The sequence below is a fragment of the Gastrolobium bilobum genome, unplaced genomic scaffold, assembly GCF_033153095.1.
Source record: "Gastrolobium bilobum isolate Gb01-03AN ecotype WA unplaced genomic scaffold, APGP_CSIRO_Gbil_v1 utg2798, whole genome shotgun sequence".
Classification (NCBI taxonomy): Eukaryota; Viridiplantae; Streptophyta; class Magnoliopsida; order Fabales; family Fabaceae; genus Gastrolobium; species Gastrolobium bilobum.
This window is the reverse complement of record NW_026898492.1, coordinates 59,476-80,741: the sequence shown is the minus strand read 5'-3', so window position 1 is coordinate 80,741 and position 21,266 is coordinate 59,476. Positions and strand designations below refer to the sequence as shown.

General features: G+C 35.6%; 2 protein-coding genes across 2 annotated transcripts; both read left to right on the top strand.

The window, feature by feature from the left end:
- Positions 1–10,010: 10,010 nt before the first annotated feature.
- On the top strand, positions 10,011–12,862 carry LOC133316769 (1-aminocyclopropane-1-carboxylate oxidase homolog 1-like). Its single transcript, XM_061518548.1, has 3 exons — positions 10,011–10,592; positions 10,810–11,131; positions 12,241–12,862. Exons 1-3 carry the CDS (start codon positions 10,048–10,050, stop codon positions 12,496–12,498), a joined length of 1,125 nt encoding a protein of 374 aa, XP_061374532.1. The 5' UTR covers positions 10,011–10,047; the 3' UTR covers positions 12,499–12,862.
- A 3,272-nt stretch (positions 12,863–16,134) lies between these two features.
- LOC133316776 (1-aminocyclopropane-1-carboxylate oxidase homolog 3-like) lies at positions 16,135–19,233 on the top strand. Its single transcript, XM_061518557.1, has 3 exons — positions 16,135–16,478; positions 17,292–17,613; positions 18,546–19,233. Exons 1-3 carry the CDS (start codon positions 16,279–16,281, stop codon positions 18,801–18,803), a joined length of 780 nt encoding a protein of 259 aa, XP_061374541.1. The 5' UTR covers positions 16,135–16,278; the 3' UTR covers positions 18,804–19,233.
- The last annotated feature ends 2,033 nt before the right edge of the window (positions 19,234–21,266 follow it).

Genomic DNA, 21,266 nt, shown 5'->3' with positions numbered 1-21,266 from the left:
ATAGCATTGTCTTATTTATAGACAAAATAGGAATCTTGTTAAGCATGCTAAGAGTTCTATTAGAGCATATATAGATATGTAATTGAACTCTCATTTCTTGTGGCTCAAAGCCCCTTAAAACAACTCCCATCTTTGTGCACTTGTAAATAGTTATTTTGTTTAGAAGTGAAGGAAATGTCACTTGTAGCATTTTCACCAATAGAACGTTGGATAACCAATAGCATAAATATGACTACCATCAATCTGCTAAACAGAGTTATTGCATCCATAAACATATAAAGACTGCACGCACACACATATAAATAAATAAAGGATTAAACTGGGTCGCAATAATTTTGTTGAGGACTCAAAAGGGACTATACTATATAAGGGATCAATGGCAGTAACCATATCAATAACCATGCACACCTAGGGCTACAATCATACCCTCATTCAACTCTTTTTTGCAGGCTTCTTCTTTTTGGGGCTACAATATACCCATTTTCATCTTCTGATTGATCCTCTACACCTAGGGGAGGAGGCCTATATGCCTCATTCTCTGCACTTTCATATAAATCAGTAAACACCTCATCATCCTCTGCACTGTTATGTGCAGGTGCTATAATATCAGGACTTGAAATGCAATCTTCAAAATAAATATGTATCTCATTCCTATTAGCTAAGGCATCCTCACACATGGCACATATATCAGAGTCCTTATTAAAGGTTTCAGAGCTTTCTCTAAATCAGGCTCATCAGGCTTTAGCCACATCATCCTTCTACATTTTTCATACCCAAATTCCTTAAAAAGAGTATCAATGTGACACAAGTTTACATAGTCAACATCCATCTCAGCCAATGAGTCAACTCTACCATTTACATAGGTAAGCACCCCATCATGATTTCTCATTAAAACACCCCCATGATGATAAACAATCATTATATAGTAAGAGATCTTCAGAAAAAATAATAATTGGCATCTTTTAATCGAATGTTTACAAAACAAATAGACGTGTAACACTATTATTTTAGAATACCACATGCATAAGAAAGTTAATTTATAAAATGTGCAAACAGACATACAAAAATATTTTTTTCACTTTGCATGTGGTTTACCCAACACTTGGGTCCACAATCCGCTAAAATATGCAAGCACTTTACTAAAACATGGACCACATAGAAAATGCAGCTTATTTTTGTAAACCCTAAACTTTAGCAAGGACCACATTTGGGAGACAACATAGACCACTGAATCTACATTACACAACCATTGTAGAGGGGGGGACCACAGACAACAAATACTTTTGGGATAATAAACAAAAAAGTTGAAACACTTACATTCAAACGAACATAAAGTCTCGAACTACACCCAAGCGTGCCAAAACCAAGTCCTTGCAAGTGGAAAAGCCCTCTAGAAGCAGAAAGAAAAATGGGTAACTAAGGACCCATAAACTGAAATGGGAAAGTTAAGAACAATGGATATCGAAGGACCCAGAAACTGAAATGGAAAAGTGAAGAACAGTAAAGACAAGGGCAAATCTCGGGTTTTTCTCCCCAAACAACAACGTGGAATGTGAATACCTAATACGATGGTGTTTTAATGCCTACGTGGAATGTGACTCACCTGGTTAACGTTACACGTCAGGAACGTTACTAACGCCATGGAGGGTTCACGTATGGAAAGACTAACATGGGTCTACTTTGTCTTTTTTAGAGATTTCAAGACTAGTTTTTTTATAAGAGATTAAAATGGGTACAATGATTTTGTTGATAACCTAAAAGGGTCTTTTACTTGGGAAAAAAAAACCCACCATATGATTAAGATAGCTCTTCGTGACAATATTTTGGAAAACTCCCCTTACTTGCTTGGGGTTTTAGTTTTTTACTCTTAAATTTTTGTGTGTGTAATATTTAAGAGAAATAATAGCCTCATGTTGCATAAGAAAGTTATCTTATGTCATACACCTATAGAATTTTGTGCTATTTTTTTTTTTTAATTATAGACCCCACATATTTGTGTCACCCACATAAGAGTACTATCTCATGTAACATGAGATTAGTAAATCCCAATATTTAATTCTAAAATTTATCAACCTTATATCATGTTCATTTAATAAAAATCATAGTAGTGATTCAATAGATATAATTAATTTCAAAATATTTTAATATTTTATTTAAAACCCTATAACGTTTTTTTTCAATATCCTCCCCAATTATTTTCATAAATTGTAAATTTTATACCCTAATCCCAAAATAAAATCCATATTATTGAGTATAGTATTCTCACAATATAAAATAATTTTTTCTTCAAGATAATGGAAGGCTTTGGTTAATTTGGTACATACACAAAAATGAAGGGAAAAAAATTAAATATTTTTATTTAAATAAGAATTTAGGAAAATGTAATAGTTTGGAACCAATTTACGGATCTATAGCAATCAGTCACACCCCACAAAATCGGGCATAACTGGTCGCGCCTCCAACAGGGCGCAACTGGTCCTTGGTCGCGTCCCATTTTGGACGCGACCCAGGATCATTATAAATACCTCCAATTCATTTTTTCACTTCACTCATCTCTCTACCTTCTCTTTAAAACTTTGCTTTGACTTCTCTCTAGATTTCTCATGGAGTTTTTTGCGCATCGAAGCTCTGCCAGTCAAGTAAGTCTTAATACTTGCTTTCTATATTTTTAAATTATAGCAATATATGTATTATATAGATATGTTATAGTAGTGACTTAGGAAATTGTTAGTAACCTCGAAAATTATTGGTGACTAAGAAATTTGTTAGTGACCTAGAAAATTATTAGCTACTTATTATATGAATACTGTGATTCAGGATATATTTCTGCGACATGGTTAGTGACTTGGAACATGGTTAGTGACTTAGGTTATGATTAGTGACTTAAAATATATGCATAAGGAGTTTTATTCATACTTAATAAATTATATTATGGATAGGTACTTTTAATATTCTTATTAATTTTGATAGTAGTTAGTCTAATTTATTATGGTTAGTGACTCAGGACATACGTAACAAATTTATTATGCTTAGTGATTTTGCATTAAAATTAATGAATTATTTATTTGTAATTTAATATATTTATAAATCTTGTATTAGACATGTAAATTATTTGAAATTAGATAAATTATAACAATGTGTTTGCAATTTTTTATAATATATTATTATGGCTGAGTCGTCTTCATCCTAGTCTCCTCGGTCTGCATCTGAGCATGAGCCTGAGCCTACTGATCCCACCACACATGTACTTTCTGGACCATACATATGGGACGTACTCAAGAGGCGCAGACAGTGCACTCATGTTTCACAGGTTATGTGGAATGAGGAGACACATCGAGTGTTAAAGATTCGTCGAGGAGCTACGTCCACTAGGGGACTATGGCCTGACTCCATTACATACCTAGTTGCACAGTACCTGACAAGCTGGATTCATACATGTTGCGTATATGCAACATATTCAGGTATGCATTTATAAATTTAATATATTATATTGTGTTTAAATATAGTCTTTGTTGGGGCCTCTGTTAGAGAAGGATGCTACTGATAGGTAGCTGTTGGGTTATTTTCTGGGCTTGAGCTCATCATTTAGTGTATTTGAACCTATAAATTGATAATTGTCTTATGTATTTCAGATTGATGTTTTCCCTTATCAATGCTCTGGTTGAGATGTGAAGACTAGACACATTTTTCACATGTTGCAGGGTGAGATAACCATTATGTTGCAAGACATGGTAGCTATCTAGGGATTGCCTACTGGCGGGCAAGTAGTTACTGAATCCATTTCCATGGACTGGCTAGTCATGTGTAACCAGGTTTTCGGTAATGGGCCTGACGAGGCCACTGAGCTTACTTATGGAAATACGACTTTCATACTTGGATAGAGTGTGTGTGTATTGGGGTCCAATTGCTGCACATCCCCAGAATTAGGTTTATTACATTAAGGCACACATTATGCGTATGTTAGGAGGATGGCTGCTATACGACAAGTCGGGGGGTAGTGTAGTTGGATTTTGCTACATTTTATTGCTTGCAGGGGGTTTGAGGAGATTGACACATAAAGCTGAGGGTCTGCGGTTCTGGCATACTTGTTTAGTCAATTGTGCAAATGTACAGTCGTGGACAAAGCAGACATTGGTGGGTGAACCATTATGCTTCAGGTCTAGGTGTGGCTCAAACTCCCACGCATTGCTCCCCCTTCCCTATTCTTACTCAGCCGGAATGGCACTTCAGACACCTGTATGCATCTTTTGTATTGCCTTATTCATTATCTTTTGTTAAGTATTATATTTAATGTTTATGTTAAATTTGAAAATTACATTTAATGCCATAGGCCAGATCAGAGTTAATGCACTTAATTGGTATCTGGGCAGACTAGACACTTTATGCATAGATGAGGTATGTTTTATATTTTTAAATTGCAAACAATGTTTACATATGATAGTGAATACTCAATTGACAGTATATTTATTTATTGTGTAGATGGTTTGGCAACCATACCTCGGCTACCATTTATTGGATGCATCTGATCATACACATCATTTATGGATGGCCAGGACATCAGTTATTTGTTTTCACATTTGTGAATATTCCCAGCCAGATAGATGCATGAGGTAATTTGGCAAGGATCAACCGATACCTCATATAGTCATAGGCCAAGAAAGCTAAAAAGTGTCCATGATTATACCCTTTGGAGTAAAAAGGATGATAATTGGGTTTGTAAGCTGAGGAAGTTTATATAGATATAGGAGAACATGGGGCGACACGTAGAGGTGCCCTCTCCATTGGAGGGCCGAATATCACCCAACCATGAGTATATAGAATGGTACAAGCAAAGAGGCAAGTGATACATGACAAAGAGGGCTGTGAAGATTGGACTTTGTGTTAGTTATTTATGTTGATTGATTGATTTATTATTATTATATTTTTTATTTTAATATTTGCCTTATTTATTTGCTGTGATTATAGCTTGATGGCCTGGAGATGTTGTATTTCATAACCACTCCTGAGCAGTTCCCGAACTACACATTGGAGATTACAACTAGGAGATTGGTTGCATTATTGCACATTTTCGAGAGACATCTCGAGTCAAAGACCTAGGAGCTTCGGCTCCCCTGACCCAGCTTCTCGATGAGGCGCAATTATCCATTGACATAGGGCGTCGTGCGAAGAAGGGACGTGGGATTAGACGTCGCCGCTGACAGATGCAGCCAGTTCCTGAGCCTATTTTTATGCCTAGGCCATGCATGCCTGGATGGTTTAAGCCTCTAGCCCATTGTGTTGAAAATCGGACCGGGACGGCCGGGTCGACCCGGAACCCGGTGAACCGGTCATCTGACTGGTCCGGTTATCACATTGGATCGGTCAAGTATCAGACCCGGTGCGACCCGGCCAGTTTTGGTGAAAACCGGTGACCCGACCCGGGTTTTTTTTCTAAATATTTTCAAAAAAAAAAAGTTTTCCAAAAAAATAATCATAATTGACATATTTGAGTGATTTGTTACTTATTGACTTACATAAATTATGTACCTACAATCTTAATATTATCTTAATTATGCACTATGCATGAAATTTTGATTTGATAGTTAGAGATGTCGTTTATTGAACCTGAAACACAAATATAACAAGCATTATGTGTTTGTTTGATCCTTTTATTGAACAATAATGTATAATTTGTTATTTTTTATATTAAAATATTTAGAATTTATATTATTTTTTCAGCTATTTGAGTATATTTATAATTTTTTAATATAAATTATAGATTTATATATAATCACCGGGTCATGCGGTTCAACCAGTGACCCACTGGTTGAACCAGTGACCCACTGCTTGAACCAGTGACCCACTGCTTGAACCAGTGACGAAGTACCTCGACCAGGTCATTGACCGGGCCAGTTTTAATAACATTGCTCCAGCCATAGGTCCTACATATGGCACTCGACCCATTTATTTTGAGTCCCCTAAGCAGGACCAAGCATATAATCCCAGCTAGGCTAGAACAAATTCATTGATGGACTCACAGAACCAGCTGGTGTATCAAGCCAGACCAGTGGCCATGGCATCTGGTGTCGAGCAGAGTAATAGTCATGCTAAGAGCAATAGTCATGCGTATCAGGAGTGCACACAGGCATATTTTAATGATCTTTGCAACTAGTTATATGACGACAGTGTTGGGTTAGACTATCATCCAAAGCAGCCTGCAGAGGAGATATCGGCTCGGTATCATGTTCCTGCACCATCCCATTCATCCAGGTACAGTCGCTGATGATTTTATACATGCTGCCACACATCCCAGATGCAGACCCGCATCTAGAGTCTTTGCGGGCAAGATGAAGACGCAGATTTCCAGATCGTTAGGCGCGTCATTAGCAGTGTCAGGCAGAGCAGTAGTCACGCATATCAGGAGTGGACACAAGCAGATTTTAATGATCTTCGCAGCCAGTTATATGACGATAGTGTTGGGTTAGACTATAAGCCAGAGCAAACTACATACGAGACACCAGCTCCGTATATATGCATGCATTATCTCCCATCCATCCAAGTACAACTGTTGATGATTTTATACAGGCTGCCACACAGGACTTTAACATCACAGCTGTAGACTCGTATCCAGAGTCTTCGCGCGCAGGAGGTAGACGCAGAATGCCAAATTGTCAGGCGTGTCATTAGTAATGGCCTCTTCCGTCAGAGATTTGATATTTGGTATTTCTTATTATATCATGGACATTGTATATTTCATGGACATTTTGCAAATACCACACTTAATACGACTGGAACTGGTTTCATCTTCACCCATCTTGTTACGTATTTTGGTTGACTTTGGTTGGACCTATGCACGCAACATTGACTTATCAGGTATGAGAACTGGATCTGCATTGGGTGGAATAGCTTGCTCATTCCCAATTGGCTGCCATGGAAATGAGTACGCCTAGACCGGGTTAGTTGTCAAGAATACATCATCCACATATTGTGTTGGGTTTGCACGAACATGTAAACAAGTTGTTGCGGCATGACTACATGGGTATTCGAAGGCCTTAAACTTCCCACATTGACACCATTGATCTGGAAGGTTTACAAAATACGACATCTCATAACCCTCACCACCTCAAATATTGTTTCTCTTTAACATTATAGGTACAAACATGATGGCCTGTAGCAAGGGACTCATTATGCTTCAAAGCATCAACCACATTTTTGCAAAGACATTGAGAAGATTGATGTTGCGAGGCAGCATGTTGACCCCTGGTCACAAAATAATGAACCAATTTGCTGCATGTGTGCTTAATCAGAGCAGCTATTGGCATGTTTCTTTTCCCCTTTAACACCCTGTTTACAGCTTCGAACAAGTTTGTTGTCATATGCCTATTTCTTTGTCCCTCTACATCATATGCACATGTCCACTTCTCCTAGGGGATGCTATTAATCCAGTTCGCAACCTCAAGACTGGTATCACGAAACTGTGCAAAGGCTATCTCAAAATCCACTAGAGAAGGAGCATAACCTACACACAATGATAATTATTTACGTTAAAAAATTAATATAAGAAATTAAAATTCATTAATACATTCATATTGGAAATAAGAGTTGTTAACCATACCTAAAATTATTATCGCCTTCTTCAATTTTTCATTTCTAAACTTTTGATTAAAATTGCTAGCAATATGACAAACACAAAACACGTGATAGGCATGTGGCGACTGCCAACCAAAGTGATTTTCGTAGCAGATAAAATGCTTCAGTTCGATCCAAGATGAGACATATATTTGACCTATGGGTAACATGCATACGGATGTTAGCGAGAAAGTATGATCAAGCTTCCAAGGTCTTGCCCTAAACAATGGAAAATGCAAGTGGTAAACATTCATTATTTCCATCCTGAGCCATGGCAATCAATAATTTTCCTTTGTACTTGCCATATGAATAAGTGCAGTCAATTTGAATGACTGGTTTGCAAAAATTGGAAGCCTCGCAACATTGTCTGAATACCAGAAAGTGTGATGAAATACACATTTTCCAGGAATTCGTCAATGAGCCACAAAATAATCATTTGTTTGGAGATGATAAACATAACCTGGTGAAAAGCGAAGCATGTACTCACATCACCTGGGTAAAAATGCATAAGATTCCTCCCAATCACCATAGATCATTGCAATTGCTTTTTGCATACCATGCCTTTTTATATGAAACTTTGAATCCATTGTAACGGGTGATCCACTCATGAACCAGTGCAATTGAGATTGATTGTTCCTCCTTTATCATCAAAGGAGGAATCAAATTATGTATACATTAAGACAAACAAAAATACCATAAATTTTGCATATGTACAAAAATCTCCAATAGCATACCTAGTACTAGTAAAACAATAACATCATAATCAAGTTGTCTGTGATCCTAAGAAATGTGGTCGTTCAAGCAATTGTGATCTCCAACCCATATAGTAGCAACCCATTTTTCACTGTACGTTGGTTTCATTACCCTAACCCTTCACAGGAAACCCTGCTCATGCGCGGGAATTTCATGCTTAACTTTGTAGGCGTGCTCTTAACCACAATCACTTCTTGATGCTTCTTCATGAGGTTCTGCTCGATTGCCGTCTGCGCCTCTTTTTTTAATGCAAATTCCTGCTTAACAAATAATTTATCCCCTAATTGCCATGGACCCTGAACTAAACCCTCAGTACAAGATTTTTTTTGTTTGCTCTAGTAATCCCAATCAATGTAAGTGTAATGTGGAATCTCATCCCAAAAAAGAGTAATGACATCACCTGCATGTACGAATTAATACAAGTAACAAAAAAAATTATTAAACGAAACCATGTATGTATATACGTGTTGTTTACTAACATACCTTCAGAATGTTGTGGGAATTGAGTCGAGCCTATGTCATGATGGTCCGGGAATTGAGACTCCCCCAGATCATGATATTCTTGGATTTGAGTCGTGGGTAGACCATGATCCTCATCATTGTCCGGAGCATTAGCATCCTTAATAAGAAGATGATATTCCATTGTGATATTTTAATCATCGTCAGCATCATCGTCCTCATCCATAACCCAAGTAGGACCATTTTCATCGTCCTAAGACATGTTAACAACTGGAGCAGCAGATGATGATGCATTATATGTAGAATTGAAAGCAACTGACCTTATGGGTAAAACAAAATCCTCTGCTCCGACAATATCCACATACAACTCTAAGAAATATTTCCTTGACTGGTTGAAGAATTCTTCCATTACCATATCTACGTATTCATCATCCACAACTTGCAAACTAATTTATTGTTCTTTGGACCATAATCTTGTTCTTTGGACCATAATCTTGTCGTGACCAGAGTGATACATTGGTCACCTTTTAGACCTAATTTTTGACGAATTTTCTGATGCAGTTCGTCAATTTTTGAGTTGTGCTTGATATGTGTTGGCCTTTTCTTGCCTTCAAAATCTACACCACGTTGATCTTCCACTTTTCTACCATTATAATATAGAACAACACGAAAAGAATCAGAATGTGAACTCATTTTTAAATATATAAACAAAAAACACAAAAGAGAGTATAAATAAGCAAGTGATAATGTATCTAAGAGTAAAGATTTATGATGGAGAAGAGTGTGAAGAGTGTAGAAAGGAGAGGGGTTTAAATAAGGGATAACAGAGCCAATCGCATCTAAAATTGGGCAGTAAGGGGCTTGGTCGCACCCTCAGCAAGGCGGTTAGGTGCTATCGTGCCCAAAATGAGACGCGACCAAGCACCCATTGCACCCTGCTGGAAACACGATCCGTCACGCCCAATTTTAGGTGCGATTGATTGCTATATATTCGTAAATTGGTTCTAAACTGTTACGTTTTTATAATTTCTTATTTAAATAATAATATTTGAACTTTTTTCCAAAAATGAAATAAAAAACTGATTTGGTTTTATTCTTTTTTATTTTATTATTTTAATGAAAATAAAATATACCTCTTTTTACTGCTTATTGAGTAGTGTAACAAAAAAACAAAGAGGATAGAGGTTGCATTAGAAAGATAAGCTTGTGGTACACACCTACACCACAATGAATGTTGCCGGTGCCGGAAAATCTTTCGCCGGAAATTCCACTACCTATGACCGTTTGCAAGAACTGAAGACCTTCGACGAGTCCAAAGCTGGTGTTAAAGGTCTTGTTGACTCCGGCATCACCAAAGTCCCAAGAATTTTTATCAGGCCGCCAGAAGAGTTCGCCGCCGGCAAGGAAGTTTCCGGCGAACCGACTCAGACCCAGTTCAGGATTCCTGTTATTGATCTCAAAGATTTCGCCGGAGACTGCTCCGGCGTGGTTGCCGGAGTCCGACAGGCTGCAGAAACAGTGGGGTTTTTCCAGGTGGTGAACCATGGAATACCCATAAAACTGTTGGAGGAGATGGTAGCGGCGGCGCGTGAGTTCCACGAGCTGCCACAAGAGTCGAAGGTTGAGTATTACAGCAGGGAGCCGATGAAGAAGGTGAAGTATGGGAGCAACTTTGATTTGTATCAATCAAAATATGCTAACTGGAGAGACACTCTCTTTTGTGTGATGGGTCCTGAACCACTCGATCCACAAGAATTGCCTCTTGTTTGTAGGTAACTTTGAACTTTCAAGAATGCTAAGCCATGAAGTATTATAAAATTGAAAACTTTTTATCAATGCATGAACTCAAGTTTGATGGGCATGTCATTGAGATTACTTGACTATCAAATATGTGTTTATCTAAATTGTAAAGGGAATATTGTTCTACCTTGCCAAAATGTATTTTTAGTTAATTTTATTTTGGGATTTGAATTTTAATATAACTTGCAGGGATGTGACAATGGAATACTCTAGACAAATTCATGTATTGGGGAGTCTTTTATTTGAATTATTATCAGAAGCACTAGGACTGAAGCATGACCATCTTGAAGGCTTGGATTGTGCTAAAGGTCACTTAATTTTAAGTCACTATTATCCAGCATGTCCTGAGCCTGAACTGACTATGGGCACTACCAAACACTCTGATCCTGATTTCCTTACAATTCTGCTTCAAGATCACATTGGTGGGCTCCAAGTTTTGAGCCATAATGAGTGGATTGATGTTTCCCCTCTTCCTGGAGCTCTAGTAGTGAACATTGGAGATCTGCTACAAGTAAGTCCACTCTTCTTCTTTTTCCACACCTTTTTCATTTGCACCCTAATAAAGTCCCCTATGATTTGCATATGTGACTAGTGCTAAGCTTTCTTTATGTGAGCAGATCACATTGCACGGTTTGATACTTTGATCATTCTGAATCTCAATGTTTACCGTACAATATGGATCCCAATTCATTGCATTACACTATATGAGTGTAATGCAATTAATTTGGATTTACACTAGATGAGTAATACCAAATGGTGGTAGCTCAGTTGGCGTATAGGAGCTGAGTAGCTGGGAGGTGAGAGCATGTGTTCGATCCTCTCCAGTATCATCTTTGGAAGAGGTTTAAAGTCTTAATTCTAGATCCGCCACGAATTTGTTGAGATATTCAAGTGTGATGAGTCTCACATTGGTTGGTAATGAGCTAAGTGAATAGTATATAAGTGAAAGGACCCATGAACCCAATGCCTTAAGGTTTTGGGTTGAGACATGGTGTCGGATCCACTTGCTACGGTTGGTGTAGCCTTAGCTCATTGGTGGTGGTTCCCCGCCACGGGCTTCCCCTGAACCCGCTTGAATTAGACTAGTTGCGAAGCGATGAACTGATGGAATATTTCTGAAAAAAAAAACACAATGATGATTGATGAGTAATATAGTTTTTTTTTTTTTTTTGGGATATAATGATGGTACAAACACTCAAACCTATAACCCCGTGCAAACCTACTGAAGTCTCTCACCACTGACTCATAATATAGAAGTTCTTTTGACATTCACAGGTATATTTTTCCATCAGGTTCATTAGTCCATTTTCGGCAACAAGCATATGCTTTTCCTTATGACCCTCAACATAGTAAAACATAATTTTGAGCATAACCTGCGTCATCATTTTATTTTCATTGTTCTTCCTATTAATTGATATTATGTGGGTTAAGCATTAATTGCAATGGTGGGATAATAAGGCTTTCATGGGATAGATGCCAATGAACAATGAAGTTTGTGAACATAAGATTGATCCTGCCTTTTGTTGTTTGTTTATCACGAACAACTCTCTGCGTGTGAATTTAGTTATTGGTATGAAGAACTATTTAGCTGAAAGTGGATTATGTGTTACAATATTGCAGCTAATATCCAATGACAAATTCAAAAGCGTGGAGCACCGTGTGCTGGCAAACCACAGAGGGCCTAGAGTATCAGTGACATGCTTTTTCACTCTTCATCTCTACCCAACAACAAGAATGTATGGCCCCATCAAGGAACTATTGTCAGAAGATAACCCCCCAGTTTATAGGGAAACATCTCTGAAAGATTTCATTGCTTACTATGATAACAAGGGGCTCGATGGGAATTCAGCTCTTTCCCATTTTATGTTATTACGGTGAATATGGAAGTGTAAGTATAGGTCTTTCACGATCATTCTTAATTTACAATAAGTTGTAATGATAATGCATGTGGTAACTGAGGTCAACCGGTCATAGTCCTAACTTTGAACATAAATGGTATAAGACTTTGTGGACCACTACAATTCCAAAGGCTAAATGGTATTTCTGCAGTCTACTCTACAACACTTCAGGTTGTGAAGAATGAGGATATACTATGGAATGGAGCTCCATTTAGTTTTGCTTGAAATTTGTGTTATAGTGAGAAATCTGGCATGTTGAATTGGTTGTTTGTTCAACTCTGGAATCTTGGTTGAATGAGTCTGAAATTTTATTAGGCACGTGAATTGTAATTGGTGTAAACAGTAGAGAGCAATCAAAGCATTGAGTTGGAACAATAAAATTTGTGCAGTATCATTTGAACTTTGTTGTTATTGAAAATCAGGTGTTAGATAAGCAGGTGAGGAATTGATAGCTGAAATCGATGAACCTAAAACTTAAAAGGTTAATGCTTTGTGTTGGATAGATTAATAATGAGGAGGAATTCGATGTAAGACTACTCTTCATCTTAATTATTGATTTTTGTCTATTTAATAGTTATAATTTATTAAGTTATATTAATTATTAATTATTTAATAGATGACAGAAATTAACGGCTGAGATGAAGAGTAAAATTTCTTTGTTTTATACTGAAATCAAAATATCCATCCTCATTAATAATATAGTCTAAATAATATTCTCACATATAAACTAATAAGTGAGTGTATAGTTATTTGGGTTTTTATGGACTAAATCCCAATAACTTATGTTAGGGTTTTCCCTAAAGTGTAACAATTTTGAGCATTTCAAAGTTAATATCTCTTTATGTAATATTTTAAGCATATCTAAATATTTCTCGTTTCAAAGTTCTTCAAACACTTTAATATATGGGCTTTGACTTATATATATGGAAAAATATTTTTCCAACCATTTGGGATAAGTTTGTCTCAAGTTATCCCTTATAATTATGTGTTATAGATAGTATATAATTAAGAATAAGTTATTCTGTCTACTCTTATTTTGCCTACATTTGTCTATCTCTCTCAACATCATTAGATTACAATATAATTCAACCGTGAAGATTTACGATATAAAATAAACTCTTTTACCCCTTTCTTTCTCCCACTGTCTCTCACTCTTTCTTTCTCCTCCCCTTTCTCTCTATCGATTGGCGTAGATCTGCGTAATTTGCAATGATTAATGGCAAATTACTTGAATTCCTTGAGTATAATTTTCAAAATTCCTAGAAACTGATATAATTGAACACGGGCAGAAACCACAAAAATACAAAAAAAAAAAACGAAAACCACAAATAATCCCTTCCTTTGAATTAATCCACGATCACTGTAACATTTCTACTTTAATGTTGAAATTTGAAATCGAATCAACTTATGTTGTTTTTTGCCTTGAAATGAGGAAATGATTTATGTTCTCTCTATGTTACGCGCAACAACATAGGACATTTGGGTTTGTTTCTTCTTGACACCCCATCTCAATATTTTATGTAAATGTTCATAACACTGGCTGAGTTGGATGAATTGAGAAAAAAGCTTGCATCTTTTCTTGATGCTGAAGTGTCATTGAAGAGAGAGAAAGGTGAGGAGAGAGAAAGAGTAAGAGGCAGTGGGAGAGAGAAAGGGGCAAAAGAGTTTATTTTATATCGTAAATCTCCACCGTTTGATTAGATTGTAATCTAACGGTGTTGAGAGAGGTAGGCAAAATAAAAGTAGGCAGAATAACTTATCCCATATAATTATAGGAAAAAGTGTTTATCCTTTTAAATGACACAACTTATATCATTTCACTCTCACAAGAGGTGGGACACACCTTTATTTTTTTGGCAACTCCTCCTTTATCCATCTTTTTTTCTCTCTTAAAATGACACAACTTTACATCCTTTAAAATGACATACACTTTTCTCATAATTATAAGGGTTTTCTTTTTCTGGAGTTACTGCAGATAAGTTATCTGCAGTAAGTCCAATACGACGTCGTTTTGGGACAAAAATCATGGTATTTTTGTAATTTTAATTTATTTCAGGGTTATTATAGTATTTATAATTATAATTTTTTAATATTTCAATCCCAAAATGACGTCGTTTTGAAAGTAAATGCAGATAACTTATATGCAGTAACTGCAGAAATATTTTTCTGTAATTATAATGTTAAAGTTATTTTTATTTTTTTCTCTCCATATCAGCAGACAAGTTATAAAAAGTGACTGAGAAGAGAGCAAAAAGAAAGTTACTTTAATGTAACTATGTACTATTCTTAGTACATAGTTAAAAGAAGTAACTTGAGATAAGCTTATCTTAAATGGTTGGAAAAATATTAACCTCATATATATATATATATATATGTGTGTGTGTGTGTGGGTTTAGCAGATATACAGTGACTGCATCTAAGATTTGGTGCAGTGATATAAAATTACGTCATTTTATAGTGTAAAAGCATTAAATATGGGGAATCATAACCATACAAAGATGGAAATAAATATAATATTTCCATTTTCTACAATTAATTCTAAACGCGAACTTTCTTTATTCCACCCAAAACGACGTAATTTCTATGTGATTGCACCAATGTTTATATACAGTCACATTGCAAATTATTTTGCCTATATATATATATATATATAATTTAATTATTATATATCAATATAAATTATATTTTTAATTTCCACCATCAAATTTATTTTTATTTAATAATTTTTTTTATTAATTATACGAGCAATTAAATACTAAAAAATTAATAATTAAAATTGGATAAGATGAGACATTTAATTATTTACAGTGTAAGACATGATGAGCTATATACGCTTACGCATAATATAAAGGGCGCGTTTTTTTTCGTTTCACTGCACAGGTAAACGATTACAACTGTATATTGTTAGGAAAAACATTTCCAATTCAGTCAACGGTGTGATTCATCAATTTTTTGTGTAATTTTTTTTTTTTTAATAAATATAAATTTCATCACTAGTTGAATTATAATATGAAAATTCAATTCTTATACAACACGAGAAAATCAAATTTTATATTATTATTATAATATGATAGCATATAGTTTTAGAACAAAGTGACTCTCCTATCGTAGGAGAGTAATCCTCTTTTGTTGGTGGGAGAAAAAGTTATCTGGGATTCACCTATGACAAACAAGAAAAAGAAAAAAAATGTTTGGCGCAAAAATTGAACTGTCAGTTTGAGATTTTTTTTTTCTACGGCATAAGGCTAGTTTATCCCATAGTTTTAATAATAAAGCTGTGTTTTTTTTTTCTAAGACATTATTAATTAACGTGACTGAGAAAAAAAATAATTTTATTATTTTAATTATATATTACCAATACATAATTAAAATCAATCGCTGCATAAAATTTTCTCGCTGTGAAAGATTTCAATAATATAAATACAAGCGAAGCAGATTGTAGTATATGACAATGGTAGTAGTAAATGATCGTTTGCAAGAACTGAAGGCATTCGATGAATCCAAAGCTGGCGTTAAAGGCCTTGTTGACTCTGGGATCACCCAAGTCCCACGGATTTTCATCAGGCCGCCGGAAGAGCTGGCCGGCGACACCCCAATTTCCGGCGAACCGATTCTGACCCGGTTCACAATTCCTGTAATTGACCTCAAAGACGTCGCTGGAACACGTGCCGATGTTGTTGCCAGAGTCCGGCTGGCCGCACAAACGGTGGGGTTTTTCCAGGTGGTGAATCATGGAATACCCACGGAGCTGTTGGAAGAGATGTTGGCGGCGGCGCGTGAATTTCACGAGCTGCCGCAAGAGTTGAAGGCTGAGTATTATACGAGAGAGAAGAAGAGGAAGGTGAAGTATGGTAGCAACTTTGATTTGTATCGGTCAAAATATGCTAATTGGAGGGACACTCTGTTTTGTGATATGGGTCCTGAACCTCTTGATCCACAACAATTGCCTTTTGTCTGTAGGTAAATTTGACAAGGAAATTTAGAGTGTTAATCTAATAATTCACGTGCAAATTTGTGTAAAGCATGCACATTTAAGTATGTAAATATTATTTACTTAAATGATAATAACTAGAATTTGTTGAAGTTTTGTTTAAATTTGAGTTGGAAGTCTCATATCGATTGCCTCATGATTTGAAGGAATTTTTCATTTGAGATACAAATATACAATTTGGTTTTGAAATATTATATTTGTTTTGCTTTTAGTCTCGAAATTTTCTATATAAATTTGTCCCTCAAATCTTCAATTTGTTAACAAGTTCACCTTGTCAAAATTATAAACTAAATTCATCCATTCCTGCCCTAATTTGTATAAAAAAAAAGGGCAATTTTGGTGCACAAAGCTCCCTGTCTTGTGAAGGTAGAGGTAATGGTCGATTTTACGCAATAGACCCTTGTATTTTTGCAAGGAGACCATTTTCCAGACTCGAACCTATGACTTTCTGGTCACAAAGAGCAACCTTACTTCTACTCTAAGGCTCGCCCTCCCCTTCACGAATTTGTATAAATGAAAATTTTTGGTAACCAAGTAACACAACACAGTTTTCTGGGACCAAATTGTATATTCAATCTATGATGTAAACTTAATAATTTTCCATGAGATGTGTTGCGCTATATTTAACAATTTTTTTTTGTTTTAGAAGATTTAGCATCTATCACTTGGAGGAATCTAGCTTGGTTTGAGAGTTTGTGAACTAATATGATGTAGGAAAAACAGAACTGATTTGGTGGAAAAAGTAGTTGGATACTTATTATGTAATCTGTATGATTTTACAGGGATGTGACAATGGAGTACTCAAGGCAAGTTCAAGTATTGGGGGGCTTTTTATTTGAATTACTATCAGAAGCACTTGGACTCAAGCCTGACCATCTTGAAGGCATAGATTGTGCAAAAGGCCATTCAATTCTTATTCACTATTATCCTGCATGTCCTGAGCCTCATCTGGCTGTAGGCACAAGTAGACACTCAGATCCTGGGTTCCTCACAGTTCTGCTACAAGATCACATTGGTGGACTACAAGTTTTGAGGCAAAACGAGTGGATCGATGTTCCCCCTATTCCTGGAGCTCTAGTAGTAAATATTGGAGATATGCTACAAGTCAGTTCATCATTTTCCCCCCTTTTACTATGAACAACGAAAGAAATATTTCTATTCACATTGATGTGATGCTAGTATTATTCAAATATTTCCAACATGCAGTTCTTCTAGTATAGCCTACCTCAAGACAAAACAATAATAATAATATATACATGGTGATGAGAATGCATTGCACCCTGTTAATGTCTTCATACCATGTAAGTGATTTGCAAATATGACTAGTATGAACTTCCTATTGCTTTCTTAATCTGAGAAGAACACATTGCACGGTTTCATCATTCTATATATCAGTATATGTTCACCATTAGATATATATGTGCATGGTTTCTTAGAAGGTTGAATCAGCAGAAGCATACATCCAGGAGTAATATAGATATACAACTGTTCAGATACTTTACAAATTTAATATAGGTTTGCAGGTTATTTGAAAATTCACAACTATATCTTTTCCTTTTTTTAATCAAGGTCCTATAGTTGATTGTTGGCATTAATCATATCCATAACCTTAGTCAAGCTAAACATAATTTTGTCATGACACAAAAGAACATTTGTGAAAAAACCATTTCCTTGTTGATGAGTTCTGAGAGCAGAACTTGATTTCCATTGTTCTTCTTCATATAAACTTTATGTTGTTCCTATGAATTGATGTTTTATTAAGATTAGGCATCAATTGCAATGATTCAATAATAAGGCTCAATGGGATAGATGTAGATGAACAATAAAGTGTGACATCAACTCATCATTATTCTCAGGACTTTTTCTAGTATGTGTTATGGAACTATTTCTGCTTTTATGGGACTCATTGATCCAACAGCTTCTGATGAACAACTCAGTGCCTATATCTCTAGTGTCTTTGTGTGTGCTCATGCTAAATTCAGATATTGGTGTGAATAAATATTTGGCTGAATGGATTTTGTATTGTCATACTGCAGCTTATATCAAATGACCAATTTAAAAGCGTGGAGCATCAAGTTATGGCAAATCATAGAGGGCCTAGAGTATCAGTTGCATGCTTTTTCACTCTTGATCACTACCCATCTTCAATAATGTATGGCCCCATCAAGGAATTACTGTCAGAAGACAACCCCCCAGTGTATAGGGAAACATTATTGCAAGATTTCAATGCTCATTATTATAAGAAGGGACTAGGTGGGAGTTCAGCTCTTAAGCATTTTATGATACAGCCATAAATATGGAAGGGTAAGTCTGATTATTACTGGTATTCCGTAATCAGTTCTTAATTTAGGATAAATTGTAAGCATCATGCATCTGACCAAGATCAACAGGTTGTAGGCATAATTTTCTAAATCTACAAACATGTAGGCTTTTGAGAATAAATTTTGATTTTGACATTCGGGATAAATAGATGCTAATTTTTTAGTCTTACCCCAGTAGGTGTTTGATCATGTTTGGAATAGCAAAGGACAAAAATGCTGGACAATTGGTCGATATAAGACCCAAAACTTTGTTAAACTGACTTTTTAACATAGATTCATGGCATGCTAGAAATAGATATTTGTCGTTTAAGCAATGCCTAGTTAATCTGTTCTGAGTTAGAGCAAAAATAAACTACTTACATGATGATGTTGAAACTGGCTCACTTGCATTTAGGGATGGTTATGGTCTGACTTGAACCGATTTATAAATTTTGTGTTTAGAAACTCTTAGAAATTAAACTATATTTGACTGGTCATACTAGTATAATTTGTAAAAAAAATTTGTAAACGGATTTTCTTCCCATATATATATATATATATATATATATATATAAACTACACTATGTTGGACTGGTCATACACTAATCAAGAGTGTATGACCGATCATACTAGTGTAATTTGTAAAAGAAATTTGTAAACGGATCCTTCACACACACACACATATATATATATATATACTAGATTTCTTTACGGATTAATCAATTATTCGACCATAAGAATAGAAAAGTCCTCACTACCAAGTTTTTAAGCTTGAACTCAAAATTATTGATTAAGTTGAAACAATTAGCAACACTTATATATTCATTGAAGGTCATTGTGATCCCACAAATCAATTCATTTCAGTTATTTCAATAATATTTATTTTGTTCACTTTCTCCCTCAATTTCTTATACATGCCAACCATACATACAGTCTCAACTTGAGCTTTCTTTTTATTCCATATATGAAAACACTGTGTGTGCAAAAATTCAAGCGGATTATGGAGGTATTTTTCTGGCTATATCATTTTACTGCTACTTAACACACACAAAAGTACGCAGAATATTGTGCTCCAATTTTTGGTATCTGTTTGTTTTTATAGGATGACTACATATTTGCATCAATAATGGCAATGTATAAAGGAAGCAGGGACAAGCACGTAAGCATGTCACAAAAACACCAACTATTTTGCTCTGTCCTAAAAAGTGGCTCTAGAAAACAAATGATATGCCAATGCATTATTCTCAAGAGGCAGCAGAGGCTTAAGCAGCGGCTGCTGTTGCTATTGTGCGTTCTGGTGCTAATGCGGGGTTGGTGGCTGTGTGCTTGGGAATTGAAATTTATTGATTTTTATAGATGATGTCAATGTTCAATTCAAGCATATCATTTAAAATAATCATGATTAATGTGAGATGTGAAGACCAGCCGTGTCTATGGAGAAAACAGCCATAAGAGGTGATGGCAGATTTAAAGTCAAAGGGGTGGTGGTTTACCTCAAAATGAATAAAGCTATGAACAATATTTCTCTATGGTTGTAGATGAGTGGCTATGACGCAGAGGTAGTAACCAGCAAGCATACACTGTCATAGTTTAGTTCGGATTATGATTATGACATTTTATACCTTCTCATTCTGCTAGCTAAATGAACAATGGCATGGGGCAACACAACGGTTCAGTCACATTCTGAACAGTTCGTGTTTGGTAGAGCCATTGATATATTCCTCAATTGGTATAATATGTCAATTTAGGGGCTACTCTTAATAGTAATAGTAAAGATCAAGGCTCTTATAAAGTTTTCCAAGTATTATATCTCAAAAAGAAGGGAGTGGGTAAATGGCTATAGTGACTTTATATTTTTGTAGAGTAATAGTTCATTAATAAAATAGAAGATATTCCTTCAATAAGAGAAGAGGGTATTTAGTGAGGTGACACTACTCTCCAAGCGTAAGAGAGAGAGGAAGAGAAGTGAGAGACAAGAGCTGAACCACCTAGTCAAACCTTGTCTTTGTTGCAAGGCGTGTTGTGTCAACTGTCATGCATAATGGGTAGCAGTGCGGAGTTAAGGAAAATTCCTCTATAATAAAATTCCTATAGCTCATCATGAAATACTCTTTAAAAAGTTATAGATGTAAGCTATTAATATTTAACCTAACTTATTGAGTTAGAAGGCCAGAACACATTCCATTCCATTTCTCAAGTTAAAGACACTTTCATTGAATGATTTAGCCCCATCTTGGTCTAGTCTCCGTTAAATGATTTAGAGGTTTGACCATTGATTTGAGAAGACAAATTAAATCACGGTTATCGAAAATGTTTCTTTGGACAAAATATAAAAAAATTGAAATATTTCAATCGATTCATCGTTTCGTGATTAGTCCGATTCGGGACGAGTTTCGAAAATAAAACTTTAAACCTTTCCAAAGATGATAATAGAAAGGATCGAATATATATTCTCGT

Bases quoted from the DNA above. Each gene is read 5' to 3' on its own strand.
- LOC133316769 (XM_061518548.1), top strand. From the start codon at position 10,048: ATGAATGTTGCCGGTGCCGGAAAATCTTTCGCCGGAAATTCCACTACC. The intron at 10,593-10,809 runs GTAACTTTGAAC...TATAACTTGCAG, and splicing joins GAATTGCCTCTTGTTTGTAG to GGATGTGACAATGGAATACT. The intron at 11,132-12,240 runs GTAAGTCCACTC...ACAATATTGCAG, and splicing joins ACATTGGAGATCTGCTACAA to CTAATATCCAATGACAAATT.
- LOC133316776 (XM_061518557.1), top strand. From the start codon at position 16,279: ATGTTGGCGGCGGCGCGTGAATTTCACGAGCTGCCGCAAGAGTTGAAG. The intron at 16,479-17,291 runs GTAAATTTGACA...ATGATTTTACAG, and splicing joins CAATTGCCTTTTGTCTGTAG to GGATGTGACAATGGAGTACT. The intron at 17,614-18,545 runs GTCAGTTCATCA...GTCATACTGCAG, and splicing joins ATATTGGAGATATGCTACAA to CTTATATCAAATGACCAATT.